Source organism: Physella acuta, unplaced genomic scaffold (assembly GCF_028476545.2).
Source record: "Physella acuta isolate Inbredline_101_S28 unplaced genomic scaffold, ASM2847654v3 ptg000613l, whole genome shotgun sequence".
Taxonomy (NCBI): Eukaryota; Metazoa; Mollusca; class Gastropoda; family Physidae; genus Physella; species Physella acuta.
This window is the reverse complement of record NW_026732132.1, coordinates 34973-46715: the sequence shown is the minus strand read 5'-3', so window position 1 is coordinate 46715 and position 11743 is coordinate 34973. Positions and strand designations below refer to the sequence as shown.

General features: G+C 38.2%; 1 protein-coding gene across 1 annotated transcript; it reads left to right on the top strand.

Moving 5' to 3' along the window:
• The first annotated feature begins 484 nt into the window (after positions 1-484).
• On the top strand, positions 485-5939 carry LOC131947895 (D(2) dopamine receptor-like). The gene is made up of 2 exons (XM_059309285.1): positions 485-1063; positions 4736-5939. The coding sequence occupies exons 1-2, from the start codon at positions 672-674 to the stop codon at positions 5841-5843; spliced, it is 1500 nt and encodes a 499-aa protein (XP_059165268.1). The 5' UTR covers positions 485-671; the 3' UTR covers positions 5844-5939.
• The last annotated feature ends 5804 nt before the right edge of the window (positions 5940-11743 follow it).

Genomic DNA, 11743 nt, shown 5'->3' with positions numbered 1-11743 from the left:
TCGCGGATCAATCCATGTAAATTTCGCATAAAATTAAACATCGAGAACTCAAAAACTAAAAAACAAAAAAAAAACGGAACATCTGACCCTTTACTGTGGGGGTCATAGGTCGCACGCGACAACCACTCACAGCACGTGCGGTTGCTGGTCACGTGATGAGACCACGATTGACTGCACTTTAAAGCACGATCACAGCAGATGTGGTCAAGTGCTTGTACAATGATGTATAATGATGTGTACATTGATGTATAATGATGTTTACAACAAGCGGCTTAGCCCATTCAAAGCTTGCAGTGCTCATTAGATTGATCGCGGTTTTAAACGGATTATCATTTGTTTTCATGAAATGGACTTTTGTTAACAAAGGAACATAGAAAAGTGACAATGGTTTAAAATAAGTAATATTTGTTTTACATAAACGTCTCATATTAACTAATTCGAACTCTAGTTTACTTATTTATGTAAATTGCCGATTTATTTGCGATTACGATAAAATAAAATAAATTATTTTTCGATAAATAATAAACTTCAGATTGAAAAGAAATTGAATATTTTTTTTTTAGAAATGAAGAGATCGAATATATTTCCAATGTTCAGTATTAATCGGAGTCAATATTGTGTTATCGACGTGTTTCTTTGAAGATTCTTTGAAAGTGAAAAGATAATTAAACATGCTGGATTCCAATTTCACTGACGTCACTTCCGTCTCACCGCTGGGGTCCCAGCCGACAACAACCGGCAACAGCTTCACCTTGACCGGGCTCCTGGCCACATCCGGCCCCAACGCCAGCACACCGAGCCTTGAGACCATCAACGACGAACGCGCCCAGCAACTCATCCCAGCCATGGTGGTGCTGGGCGTCCTGATGGTCATTGGTATCCCTGGCAACGCGCTGGTGGTGTATGTCTTCTGCTTCAAGATGAAGACGGGCACCCAGAACATTCTCATCGTCTGCTTGGCCGTGTTCGATCTGCTCAGCTGCTGTTTATCGATACCGAACGAGATCGCGGACATGCGATTCTTTTTCATGTTCGATTCCGTGGCGGCTTGTAAAATAATGAGGTAAGAAGTAATCGATTACTAGTTTGTTTACAGGAAATAATCAATTACCGATGTGTAAATGGGCAATAGTGGGACGGAGTGGTCTAGCGGTAGAGAGCTGGTCTGCTAACCAGTTAGTCTCGAGTTCGAATCCGAGTTCAAGTCAGTAGACCGTCCCTGACTAAACCCAACTCTGTACCTAAATCACGCTAGGGAAAGTAAAGGCGGCTGGGCATAGTGCTGACCACACTATCTCTTCATATGCCGAGGTCACAGAAACAAGTGAACTCTACTTCACTTGCCCCATAGACCGTCAGGTTTGAAAGGGAAACTTTAACACACGTGAAAATGTAATGTGAGAATACAAGTAAAGAATCCTCACTTAACCTAGTGACCCATTAAGAAGATGAAGAAGAGTTCATATGTTTCTTAACCTCGGCATATGAAGGGAAGGTGTAATCAGCACTTTGTCCAGCCGCCTTTAATTCCCTAACATGAGATAGGTACCCATTAGAGCTGGGTAGACTCAGGACTTTCGTGTTAGCAGTTTACGCTCTAGCGCCGTCCCATTTAATGTAGTGTAGACTAGTTGTAAATAAAGTTCCCTTATCGAACCTGACGGTCCATGGAGCAAGTAAAGTAGAGTTCACCTGTTTTCTGTGACTTTAGGATATGAAGGGTGGTCAGCGATTCTATTCTCCGTAGTATGGAACTTTTCGGGTCTAAATAAAGTCAAACATCTTCGCCTACCTCTACACCTCTCCCCCTCTTTACCCACCTCTACACTTAATAAATCCCCTCACAATTAGACCACCACTTTAACCTTGGGCGTAAACCATTGAAATTGGTGAGTCGTGTGTCACCACTAACAATGGGTGGGATCATGTTAAAATGGTCTGGCTTATAGCTGTATAGCTATACTGTATAGCTATTTAGCTATAAAGCAGTATAGCTATGTAGGTGTATAGCTTAAAACTGTATAGATGTATAGCTTATAACTGTTTAGCTGTAGAGCGTATAACTTTATAGCTGTATAGCTTATAACTGTATAGCTTATAACTGCATAGCTGATAACTGTAGAGCTGTATAGCTTATAACTTTATAGCTGTGTAGCTTATAACTGTATAGCTTATAACTGCATAGCTGATAACTGTAGAGCTGTATAGCTTATAACTTTATAGCTGTATAGCTTATAACTGTATAGCTTATAACTGCATAGCTGATAACTGTAGAGCTGTATAGCTTATAACTGTATAGCTTATAACTGTTGAGCTGTATAGCTTATAGCTGTATAGCTTATAACTGTATATCTGTATAGCTTATAACTGTATAGCTTATAACTGTAGAGCTGTATAGCTGATAACTGTAGAGCTGTATAGCTTATAACTGTAGAGCTGTATAGCTTATAACTGTATAGCTTATAACTGTATAACTGTATTGCTTATAACTGTAGAGCTTACTGTACGACATGTTTTGAGGGTTCCATTGAAAAGGGGAGTGGGAAATCTTATAGTCGCCCCTACTGCTCTCTTTATACGCAAAGGCAATCTAATTAACAACTTTAAATATGGCAGGCCCATAATTTTCTTGGTAATTATTTACAATTTTACACGTTAACTTATTAATTACAAATATGATTTTGACAAAATATGTGTTAATTAGGTCAAGGATATCAAGTAGAACATCATTGATACTAACACACAGCACACGTGTTAAAATATGACACTGTTTACATGAACGGCGAAATGTAGGTCAAAGCACCTGTTTATGTTGTGAATAAACAGATAATAATGTAAACATAATAGAGTTCGCTCCCCTCATTCAAATAAACAGTACTTATTAAAGTACAAAGCATAGATGGGTTTAGATCCGGGTTTGAATAGAAGTGTAGGGTGGGGGGGGGGGACTAGTTTAGACAAAGACACGGATATTTTGTTGAATACATTTTCATGATTTGGTCTATAGGTGGGGCGACAGTAGCCGTTAGTAGAGGGGGTAGAGAAGAAGGTGGAAGGGGTTGGGAGGGGGTTAGTTGAGGGGTAGTAGAGTGTGTAGTGAACGGGTGTGGGGGTAGAGAGGGGGTAGAGAAGGGGGTGGGAGGGGTAGGGAGGGGGTTAGTTGAGGGGGTAGTAGAGTGTGTAGTGAATGGGTGTAGGGGTAGTGAGGGTTAGGGAGGGGAGTGGATGGGTTAGGTAGGGGGTAGTTGAAGGGGTGTGGAGGGGTGTGGGGGTAGGGAGGGGAGTGGAGGGGTAGTGAGGGGCAGTTGAGAGGGGGAGTGGGGATTGGAGGAGGTAGGGAGGGGAGTGGAGGAAGGGTATTGTAATTCCGCTACTAAAAGGCATAGGCGTACCCGCAATATTTCACTTTAGGCAGAACATCAAGTAATAACATCAAGTAACAACATCAAGTAATAACATCAAGTAACAACATCAAGTAATAACATCAAGTAACAACATCAAGTAATAACATCAAGTAATAACATCAAGTAATAACATCAAGTAATAACATCAAGTAATAACATCAAGTAACAACATCAAGTAATAACATCAAGTAACAACATCAAGTAATAACATCAAGTAATAACATCAAGTAATAACATCAAGTAACAACATCAAGTAATAACATCAAGTAATAACATCAAGTAATAACATCAAGTAACAACATCAAGTAATAACATCAAGTAACAACATCAAGTAATAACATCAAGTAACTACATCAAGTAATAACATCAAGTAATAACATCAAGTAATAACATCAAGTAACAACATCAAGTAATAACATCAAGTAACAACATCAAGTAATAACATCAAGTAATAACATCAAGTAACAACATCAAGTAATAACATCAAGTAACAACATCAAGTAACAACATCAAGTAATAACATCAAGTAATAACATCAAGTAATAACATCAAGTAATAACATCAAGTAATAACATCAAGTAACTACATCAAGTAATAACATCAAGTAATAACATCAAGTAACAACATCAAGTAATAACATCAAGTAATAACATCAAGTAACAAAATCAAGTAATAACATCAAGTAATAACATCAAGTAACAACATCAAGTAATAACATCAAGTAATAACATCAAGTAATAACATCAAGTAATAACATCAAGTAATAACATCAAGTAATAACATCAAGTAACTACATCAAGTGATAACATCAAGTAATAACATCAACTAATAACATCAAGTAATAACATCAAGTAATAACATCAAGTAACAACATCAAGTAATAACATCAAGTAATAACATCAAGTAATAACATCAAGTAATAACATCAAGTAATAACATCAAGTAATAACATTAAGTATTAACATCACTTAACAACATCAAGTAATAACATCAAGTAACAGTATAAAGTAATAACATCAAGTAACAACATCAAGTAACAACATCAAGTAACAACATCAAGTAATAACATCAAGTAATAACATCAAGTAACCATGGCGTTAATGCACAATGCGCAAGCCAACATGATTGCGCATGGGAAATCCCATGGCTAAGCTGGGCAGTAAGATGAGACGAGGCAGATGTTACCCGTGTGTTTATTTCCCCCCCCCCCTCCCTCTATCTCTCTCTACACAGCTGATGGACCCAAGAGAGAGGATAAATAAAAAAATCAAATTAAAATTAATTTAATTTAATTAACTAGTAATTAATATTCCTAATTAATGTATCCCCAGGTTCATCAACACCTTCTGCGCCATCGGCTCCATCTTCACCCTCCTCGTCATCGCCGTCGACCGGTTCCGGAAAATCTGCCGGCCTTTTAAATCCCAGATGCGGAACCGGCACATCAAGCTCTCCCTCATCCCCATCATCGGCGGCGCCATCTTCTTCGCCTGGCCGGCTTTCGTCATGTACGGTCTCCGCACAACTGAGACCGGAATTGCCGGTCTTTTCGGCCGTGATTGTTCCACGGCTGATGGAATCGGGGACACGGTGCTTCCGTTAATCTACAACCTCGTTCTGTTTTTGTGTTTTATCATTCTCACAATCGCGCTGGCCGCGATTTATTTCTGTGTGCTAAGGGAGACAAATCGACATAACAAGTACATGAAAAGGAACTCCGATTTTAACCTCCCTTCGTCGGGGTCGAGCGGCTGCGCGGACGATTCGGGGTCCAGTCTGGACTTGACCCCCGTCGCCTCCAATTTCTCCGCCTCCCCCTCGGTCCCCGCCCTAGTCATCTACAACAGCGCTGCCTTCGATTACACCTCCGAAGACCGCCCCAATATCCAAATCACCCCATGCGCAGATGAACTCTCAACCCACCAAAACAACACACCTCATCCGGATATGACGTCAGAGCACGCGGATATCTCCTACACGGCAGCGTCGCTGCGTTCATCAACACATGACGTCACGCTCATCCCAGCGGTCAAAACAGACGCCGTCGGCCGAAAGCCGTCTATTTTAGTAACAAACAAAAACGGGTATACCCGAAAGGATCTAAAAATAGCCATTCTCGAGCCACACGAATCGTTCACCTACCCGAAGAATCCTAAACCTAAGCGACGGAGAGTTCGCAGCAAGACGACCATCATCGCGTTTCTTGTGACGCTGGTGTTCATTTTGAGCTTCCTGCCCCACCTCTCGCTCCAAGTTGCCAAACTGCTAAATAAAGGATTCGATTACAATCTGCAAGGCCCCGGATTCGTCGCCTACAATATTTTTTTGAGATCGTACTTCATAAACTCGGTATCGAATCCCTTCATCTACGGCGCTCTCAATGTGAAATTCAGGAACGAAGTGACGTCATTGATTCGAATGTTTGGTTCTAAGAGATAAATCTAGGAATTTTTGTTTACAGATATTTGGTTTTAAGATATTGATCTTAGAATTTGGTTGAGAAATAGTTAGTTCTAAGATATAAATTACGGAAATTTTGACCAATGATTCCATCTAAGACACAAAGAATGGATTAATTTAGAATTATTAGTTCCAAGATATTAATAACCAAATTGTTATTTTTTTTCTTATTATGCATCAATGATAAAACATGTCTAACCATTGAAATAAAAATATTATTTATTTATTTACATAAATAAATATTTACGATACTGAAATACTCTAAAGCGGAGAGTCAAACAGTATCGATACTCTACTGCCAGAATTGATATTATTCTAAACACGATTACAGGTTAGGTTTAAACCCCGTGTTAAGGTTAAAGTTTGACACGTTTTGCTAACACATTTTTTTTACAGATGTATGTATAGATGACGACTATAATTGCCATATAAGGCGATTAGCCAAACCCGGTTGCCATTCATGTTATGTTTATGTTGATATGTCGCCATTACCCAGTGATTATTTTCTTGATTATGTAGCGATTATATAACTAATTTTGATGACTTTTATCGAGATTAAGTAGCATTTATAAAAAAAGTAGCAGCGATCATTGTCTGAATTAATTAGTCCTAATGACCATATGATTCCAAGTCGTTAGTTAATACCAGGGTTTCTTCCAGCTTTTTTTCTCCGGGGGGGGGGGGGGGGCACTTGATATTTTCGGGTGACGGGCTAAATTTTCCGGGGGGGGGGGAGGTGGGGGGGGAAGGCTGACACTGTTAAAAGTATATATTTTCTATATAACTTCCATTTCATTAGGGGGGGGGAGGGGGAGGGCGGTAGACTTACTTCTGAAGAGATGCCTGAAAGAACTCTGGTTAATACAAAAACAAAGTTTTGAAAAGCTGACGGTCATTACAATTATCGAGATTAAGCTGTGCTACTTGATGTTAGTTACCTCAAGCTTAAATAAAATCAAACACTACTCACTCGAATACCGACGGTCAGAGCTGTTGAGGCCTAGTCTGCCTAATATGGGAGACAACTCCTGAGACGATGATGCCCGTATAGAATATCATAGAACTTGCTGTTATGATTAGGTAATGCTTCTATAAATACACAGCATAGGCTAGTGGTTACCATTGGTTACCTGCGTTAAGCTGGAGTTAAATTTCCCACCGATAATTTAGCATCTTTTAACTCTTTAATTAGCAATTAAAATGTTACCCGTTGGGTTATACTTTCCCTAACGCGAGTCAGGTACCCATCAGAGCTGAGTGGACTCAATGATGTCCTATGGACTCAAGCCCGAGATACAAGTTCGAGACCTTTGGGTCTGTAGTCTTGCGCTCAGCCGTCCGACCACGCCGTCCCATCAGTTAACATCTGCTGACCTGAAAGCCTTTAAGTTCAATTAGTTCAAATTTTTAGAGAATAATTTATTCCCATTGCCTCAGCTCCAGTGTATTCACTATCTTTAGCTAGTTATCTTATACTTACTGGTATTGTGTCCGCCCCTTCGCCCCTCCCCCCCCACCCACCCTTCACCCCCCCCCCCCCCCCACCCTACTAATTCTTAATTTTTACCATGAGCTACGAAAATCCTCCTTGCGCTAAAAAGTTCTCATTCCAAAGCTAAATTCTAACATATTTATTACCGTCCTTATTTTTATTTTCAGCAAGCGTATTTGAATTTTGAAATTTATTTCGCTTGCAATTACCTAAGCCATTGCTTAAACTGTATTTTATAACGTTTTTTTTAAACTAATTTTAATTATGTTTAAATGAGTAACGCAGATAAAACACATAATATTTGTGAATAATGCCTAATTTTGAGAATGTTATTTCTATAGAAATACATCGGAATACAAAGAGCATAAGTAATGCATTTAAAATAGGCTATTAAGTAATATAGCCTAGAATTTATAGGGCCATTATATTATAATTTACACAGCAGAGCTATAGCTCAATTCAATTTTTTTAGGAGCTAAACAGTAATTAAGTAATTAATTAAAGCAGGCTATTGGCCTATCTGTAAGCTTCCCCTAAGACTAATTACGTGGGGTAGATTTTTTTACTTCACAGGACACGACCAAACTGCATTTAAAAAAACAGTAATTGTATTTATAAAAAATATAACGACATGTAGTTCAAATGTGAGAGTTTAATAGTAAGATTCAGTGGTGCGTGAATTAGTGTAGCGTGAAAATAAAATCTTTTAAAGCATCTAATTGATTATGTATGTAAATAAAATATGCTTGTTTTAAATTTTTATGTGTTTGATTCTTTTACTCGAGGATTTAATTTTATCCAACAAGGTGATCTCCTCCCCATACCCTTGCCCAGTGGCGTAGCGAGGTCGGGTGTCACCCGGTGCGGCACTTAATGGTGTCACCCCCCTAAATGGTGTCACCCGGTGCTGTCCGCCCCCCCCCCCTCGCTACGCCTCTGCCCTTGCCTAACTTTAGCTTCAGTAACCACGTTTGTTTTGGACTGACAGTAAGTTCTCGCCATTCTAGCTAAGCTCAGAGGTGTAGCTAGGGGATGGCGGGTGGGGCGGCCTACCCAAACGCCGACCTAAAGAGGGCGCCAAACGTGGTAGATAATAATTGCTAAATTATGTACAGTCGAAGTAAAGACTGCTACTTGGCATTACGGGATTATTTAATTGTATTCTACATAAATTGTGAGACACCAAAATAAAAAGGAAAAGTGACTGGTCAAAAGTGCCCCGATCTTTTTCAAATGAGGAGGACGCGGGCGCTAACGCGAATAACTATACATCTATATATATAATTCTCTTCTGGGATCAGTTAGAAAATAAAATACTTAAAAAAAACTTTTTAAAAAACCACGTTTTTCTTGTGGACTAAAAAGTAGAAAATAAATTTACATACATTTGATGACAAAAAACGTGGGTACGTTCACCATCAAATTTCCCGACCCATCTGCCCGACCCACGTTTTTTGTCATCAAATGTATGAAAATTTATTTTCTACTTTTTAGTCCACAAGAAAAACGTGGTTTTTTAAAAAGTTTTTTTTAAGTATTTTATTTTCTCCTTTTTAGTCCGTTGCTACACATAAAAAACGTGGTTTTTTAAAAAGTTTTTTTTAAGTATTTTATTTTCTCCTTTTTAGTCCGTTGCTACACATGAAAAACGTGGTTTTTAAAAAAGTTTTTTATATAGTTTATTTTCTACTTTATCTAATGACTTGATTAAGTATGACTTGACTAAGTGTTTTTAAATACACGGACTAAAAAAATCTTGAGCGACCGATACGCTTTAAACAGAGAAAGGGTGTAATTTACGTTGCTGGCGTGGAGATCTACTCACGAATCACGTGATCAAATCTCCCATAAACAAACAAATAAACGCGAAGCTGAGTTAAGGAAAAACGTGTTTATGTGTATTTTAGCATGCCCAGCGTACCAACCGTGTCACCGTTAACAATGTGTTACCGTGTCCGTTCTCCTTTTTAGTCCGTTGCTACACATAAAAAACGTGTTTTTTTTTTAAGTTTTTTTTAAGTATTTTATTTTCTCCTTTTTAGTCCGTTGCTACACATGAAAAACGTGGTTTTTAAAAAAGTGTTTATAATTACACGGACTAAAAATCTTGAGCGACCAGGATTCGAACCTGGGTTGTCGCGGCCACAACGCGAAGTACTAACCACTATACGATCACGGCCAGCGCGCTCACATCGATTGGGGCCGAAGTAACTGTGTCAATAGGCCTTCAGTCTTGTCGGTATCTTTAGAAATCATGTCCTCAATTTTATGGTCCTTAGGGCGTAATTAAATTAAGCTAATTACGATCTTTAATTGCTAGTTTTTATGATTGCATCTGAAATTGTTAGGCGAAAGTAGCCTGCATGCCAAATTTCAGATCTATAGAGCAATCAGAAGTGGGCTAATTTTCGATGTCAATTTTAACAACAAACAAACAAACAAACGCGAAGCTGAGTTAAGAAAAACGTGTTAACAAGCTGCAAGCGCGCCTTTGCAGTCCCCTCTCTTCCTCTCTATCACTATCACTACCACCCCCACCCCACCCCCACATGATCTGGTGAGCGGTGTTCACTATGAATGTTTACAAATCGTAGAGCTGGGTTTGTTGACGGCTATTAGGGGCAGATAATTTAGTTTGAAACGATTTTAAACTTACAGGAGGTAACTAAGAGAAGGCTGCATTCACGGGGGGAAGGGGGGGAGGTGTAGCGTAGGGTTTTGGGGGGGGGGGGGGGGTCGTGTTTTAAAGCAAATATTTTCAGTGGCAGCATTGGTACTGTCAAATTCACAAATTATGAATAAATGAAAAGTAGAAAATAAAACAACTAAATAGCGGCGTATGATACGCAGCGGGTCGGCTCGTACACCTAATTTTGGGAGTGGGCGCAAAACTGATAGTTCGTCCTGGGCGTCAAATAATATCGCTACGCCTGTGGCTAAACTCTAGATTATCTAAACAGTCAGAGGCGTAGCTAATTGCAAGTTCTCTCTATAAGTAAACATTCTAAAAGAATCAATTAAGTTACTTGTTAAAGATACGCTAAAACATGAGATTACAAGGCGCTCAAATAGAACAAATCACAGGGGGGATAGACTTAATGTTGGTCAGTTTGAAAAAAAAAAGAATTTTTTTTAATGAATGACTGTCCATGGGGCTAGTGAAGTAGAGTTTACTTGTTTATGTGACCTCGGCATACGAAGCGATAGTGTGGTTAGCACTATTTACAACCCCCCATTACTTCCTCCAACGTTAGGTAGGTGCCCATCAGAGCTGGGTGGACTCAGGGATGTTCTACTTTCTTGAACTCGGATTCGAACTCGAGACTTTCAGGTTATCGCTTTACTGCTGTGCCACGGTTTCCCATGAATGAAAACAAAGTGTTTATTTAGTCTGAAATAAAAATGGAACTTACTCATAGAATGTAAACTCATTTCATGTTCAGTTTGCGATAAATGAAAATTTCTCCATGAAACTAATTGTTCAGTTTAGCTTTCTAAATGTTCTTTTCTGGTTATTTTTTTTAATGGCAGAGTACATTATTATGATCTTAAAAACAAAAGATAGAAAAGATAAAAAAAAAAAACTTTTTAGCGACTTCCTTTCTCTGGTATTATTTTGTCAAAAATGGCGGGATTGATTTCAAAATATACTAGAAATTAAAAGTACAAAAACATTAGGGAACAACCGGGTTCGAACCATGGGACCTCTTGATCTGCAGTCGAATGCTCTACCACTGAGCTTTGTTCCCGCGCTAAACTTAGCCGAAATTTTTCTTAATTTTACATCTTGGATTTATGCATGCGCTACCTAAAAACAAAAATTTGCTTTTTGATTGTGCACCCATCCTAGGTGGAATTCCCGATAGGCTAAATAAAGAACACTGAACGGAAATGAATTTGTTTATGTGATATAAAATTAGAAATTAAAATAATTTTTCTAAACTATCGCTATTTTATGTAATTCTATGTGGAAAAATATGGACATGGTTAGCGAATATCTTTCATTGTAAACATTTTAATTAGCTAAGGAAAAATCAGTTTTACCTTAATTTAAGTGTACTAGAATTCTATAATTTAGAACTAGATTTATCGAAAAGGTGTGTGTTGTTGAAAATCCATAACTATTATAACTAATCTACGGATCTAAACAACCTATATAAATTTTTACAATTCTTAAATTACGTGATAAACTGTAAATACATAATCTGTAGGCCTATATATAGATCTATATATTTATTTTGAATTCATAAAAAAATAATTTAAAAAAATCTTTTGATTTGTTATACGAAAATTTCAACTTTAAAAAAAAAAGCTTACGACAAATTGATCGGTAATTCTAGATCTACATTATGAACTATTTAAAACTTTAAAAAAAAAATAACTTTGA

Coding starts and splice junctions, on each gene's coding strand:
- LOC131947895 (XM_059309285.1), top strand. CDS start 672: ATGCTGGATTCCAATTTCACTGACGTCACTTCCGTCTCACCGCTGGGG. Junction 1,064..4,735: donor GCGGCTTGTAAAATAATGAG/GTAAGAAGTAAT, acceptor ATGTATCCCCAG/GTTCATCAACACCTTCTGCG.